Below are 3,843 nucleotides of genomic sequence, written 5' to 3' on the forward strand. Positions count from 1 at the left end.
AGAGGAAAGTGATTGATGATGTAGAGTGTGCCTCAGGAGAGTCACATGGAGAGAAAACATTCTCTCAGGCTTTCACAGAGAGCACATTGGCCAAGCAATGGCTGTGACTCATCCACATGGCTGACACTGACAAAGGTTCTACAATCTGAGGTGCAGGATCTCAGGATAAATCCTGAGGGCATTTCACTGACCTTATCAGACCCAAAAGCTACAACTCTTGTTACATAGGTCCTTCTTTACCTTGGTCTTAACCATCCAGCAGAAAAGTATAAAAACGAAATATAAGAAGTAAAGCCATGGTGTTATGTTGAGCTGTAGGGGAGTCAGGTCAACAATTTCTGACATTGCCAGTGAAGCGGAAGACCCAATACTATTATGGACTACTGAACTCTTTTAGAATATTTTGCTGAGTTTACACACCTATAATATTTAAATGATGGAACTTAACACAAAAAGGGGATACAGATGAATGTCCATTTTGTATCTGTGTATTCAAAGTAGTTAGGATAGATATATAGTTACATTCTCTTAATGAATAGAGGGACTTGCTCTAATGGTGTTTGTAAATAGGATATCAAGTCCGCATCTTGTACAGCAATTAACCACTAGGAAGATTATGCAATGTGTTAATTATTGAAACTGTCCTACCAATTTGGTTTGAAACTGTCTCATGGCTATTTGTTTCTCAATAAAATTATGGAAAAAAAATGTCCAGACACAGGACAATGGACCAATATTAGGTTGTCGTGCAGGAACACCCAGTAAAACTAAGACTGCTCTTATGGTAGAGGGAATCTGCCTTTTCAGATGGTAAATAAAACTCACACCCTTCACACACAGTGAGTCCACACTGTGAACAATGAAACAATGAAAAAAGAATTTTGGATGCAGCTATAGATTGTTCTACCCTTAAAATTCTTGAGGCAAATTACTTGTTTTCTGTTATCAGTCTGGTGGGGTAAAAGTAAACAGACAGCCAGGTTCAAGGGTGTAATGCCTGTAGTCATAGCTGCTCAGGTGTCTAAGTCAGGAAGATCACTTGAGCCCAGGAGCTCATGGCCAGCCAGTTGCATGGGCAACATAGCAAGGCCCTATCTCAGAAATCTACACATATGTAAACAAAACAAATTAATAAATATCAGACCAAACAAAGGGCGCTGAAGCAGAAGTTTTTTAATATTCACATTAGGACTGGTAATGCCACTCAGTGGCACAGCAATTGCCTAGCACCCTACCGACCCCAGTTCCTCCTCCCAAATCCGGAAATTGGAAATCGGAAATCAGCTAGATACTTAAGGATCTGTAACATTTACGCAAGTGTAACACACTGCAGCACACATTAAGTGTGTTGTTCCTAACAAAAATCCAATGCTTCCTACTGAATTGTACACCTCTGTCGAAAACAGGCTTTCTGTGGTCCTGCCCTCCTTCCAAACTGCTTTTGAGAACGGGATTTCCGCGCACCCGGTGATGGTCCAAGCAATCTGGCGTCGTGGGGCGGCGCAGCAGTCAGGCCTGGGTTCCAGCCGCGGAGCTCAGGTGAGCGCGGCCTTTGATGCGCACCGCCCGAGGCCATTAAGCCTCTACCGGGGGTTTGCGCTCGCCTCCCCTCCCCGGTGCCTGTTTTGAACCATCGATCAAACGGGTCCAGGGCGTGCCGGGGCCCGCGCTCTGCCCGGACGGAAGCGACGGGGGTCGGCCCGCGCTATAAGCGTCGCAGCCGGCTGCTGGAAAACGAGGTGGGGACATGCGGGGCGCAGGGGCGACGTTGCTGGCCCTTCTGGGGCTCGGCGAACTCTGTGCGCCACTGGCCGCCCTGGTCCTCGACTTCAACAACATCAAAGGCGCTGCGGACCTGCAGAGCACGCGGAAGGTAGGTGCGGGCGGGCGGGCGGGCGGGCAAGGTTGGTTCCGAGGGGCGCGCACGGGCGGGGCAAGCTCACAAGGTCCAGTGAGCCAAGGGGTCGCAAGCAGAGATGCTGAGCTCGGGGGCTTGGGAGCACCCGGCTCAGACCCCAGAGCGTGGGTGTAGACCGTTTTAGAAAAAGGGCAAAGCGCCGGGTGTGGTAACACACGCCTATAATCCCAAAACACGGAGGCTAAGGAAGGAGGATTGTTGCGAATTCGAGACCAGCCTAGACTAAAAAGTGAGCTCAAGGCCAGCTTGAATTACATAGCGAGATCCTGTCTCAAAAAGGCAAAAGAAGAAGGTAAAGCGGATTCCAGGTGGTGTGGCGCTGCACTGCCTACAAACCCGGGACTGCACTAGCATTTGGAACGTGGCAGGTGCCACGTGTTTAAACACAGCACCTGCCCATTGTTCTCCGCAATTTGAAGTGCAGACGACGAGGAAAACCTCACCAACGCCACATAGCCAGCGAGCCCCGAGGCCCGTGCTCCTGCGGAGTGGCATGGCCCTCGTCACCGTCGCGGACGCGCCAGAGGGGCCGCTCCTCGCGACTTCGCTGCTTGGGGCCGCGCGCCGGGCGGCCGCGGACCTGGAGTGCGGTGCGCAGCGGTGCGGAGGATCGCGCAAAAGAGACACGAGTGGGAGGACCTTCCTGGCTCACGCGAGGGCCCCCACAGCTGGGGTCCCGAAGGCCCGGGCCGGACTGACTCGCTCAGAGCCCCACGACTCCAGGACAGCCGCGTGCTCCGACCTGGGCGGCGCAGCTCCGGGTTCGCGGCCTCGTGAAGTGCATGCTGGAAGGCACTTTTTTCTCTATTCTCCAAGAGCTTGAGAAAAGTCAACTCGAGTTTTTAAAACTGCTCCTGGCGTGTGGCCTCCCGCGGAGAAGCTGCGGGGGCGCAGGGACGCTGCCCGAGCCGCGCTCGCCGCGCTGCAGCACCCGCGCGTTTCTCTCCGCAGGGCTCGCCGTGCGCGGCGGACGAGGACTGCGGCCCGAGGAAGTTCTGCCTGGCGCCGCGCGGGGAGCCGTCCTTCTGCGCCGCCTGCCGCAGGCCGCGAAGGCCGTGCGGGCGCCGCGCCTGGTGCTGCCCGCGGGCGCGCTGCGCCAACGGTGAGGGCTGTCGGGTCACCCCCGAGGCGCACCCTTCTGTGGCTCCTTTCCTTGACATAACCAGTGACTTCTGGCAGCAGCTCTTACCAATGACTTAGCCATGAGGGTTGTAAAGGAAAATCTCTAATCCTTTCCTCCTCGTTTGGGTTCTACTAATTCCTTACCTCTTTGTCACAAGCTAGCGTGTAAGTAGCTAGTGCATGTGCCAGAAACCGCGAAGGCTTAGAGGAGGCAGAGAGGCACAGCAGAACTAGCAGATTGCTAAAGGGCAGGTGTGGCTCTGCTCCCTGACTGCTAAGCTAGTTCCTCCTGATTGTCCCTTAGATATGTGTGCTCCCGTGGAAGACTCAAGCCCAGTGCTGGAAAGCAGGATCGATGAGCTAGACGACATACACGCCACAGGACCGACTGAGCACCCAGTGGAGGAGAGCAAACCCAAGAGGAAGCCAAATACCAAGAAATCACAAGGCAGTAAGGGTAAGAGCAGCATCCTGGGCACATTTGATGTGGGGAAAACAGTTCTCCTGCCGGCCCCTTAAAGATAGACTGAAGGCTGAAAACAGGAGGATCATCACTACAAATCCAATCTATGTAGTGAGACCCTGTACTAAATACATTAAAAAAAAAAAAAGATAAACCGAGACCGACTTTCTGTCTCCACTCCCAACACACCCACAAGAGTTTCTCCTGTGTGATCTCCTGAGATGATGCAGGAATTACCAGGTGGTAGTCGAGGCCAAGAGGACAGGGAATCGCCTAATAGTGAAGTTACACCAGGAACTCTTTCACTGTTAAGCTCAAAAAAAAAAAAAAAAAAAAAAAA

At 52.5% G+C, this 3,843-nt stretch overlaps 1 protein-coding gene across 1 annotated transcript in view; it reads left to right on the forward strand.

Annotated features, from left to right (window-relative positions):
* The first annotated feature begins 1,747 nt into the window (after positions 1 to 1,747).
* Dkk4 (dickkopf WNT signaling pathway inhibitor 4) overlaps positions 1,748 to 3,843 on the forward strand; it is a 3,013-nt gene continuing 917 nt past the window's right edge. Inside the window, exons 1-3 of the mRNA XM_004633113.1 lie at positions 1,748 to 1,873; positions 2,870 to 3,020; positions 3,345 to 3,497. Of these exons, the coding sequence (XP_004633170.1) occupies positions 1,748 to 1,873; positions 2,870 to 3,020; positions 3,345 to 3,497 (430 nt within the window). The remainder of the gene's footprint in view (positions 1,874 to 2,869; positions 3,021 to 3,344; positions 3,498 to 3,843) is intronic.

Source organism: Octodon degus, unplaced genomic scaffold, assembly GCF_000260255.1.
Source record: "Octodon degus isolate 3935 unplaced genomic scaffold, OctDeg1.0 scaffold00051, whole genome shotgun sequence".
Classification (NCBI taxonomy): domain Eukaryota; kingdom Metazoa; phylum Chordata; class Mammalia; order Rodentia; family Octodontidae; genus Octodon; species Octodon degus.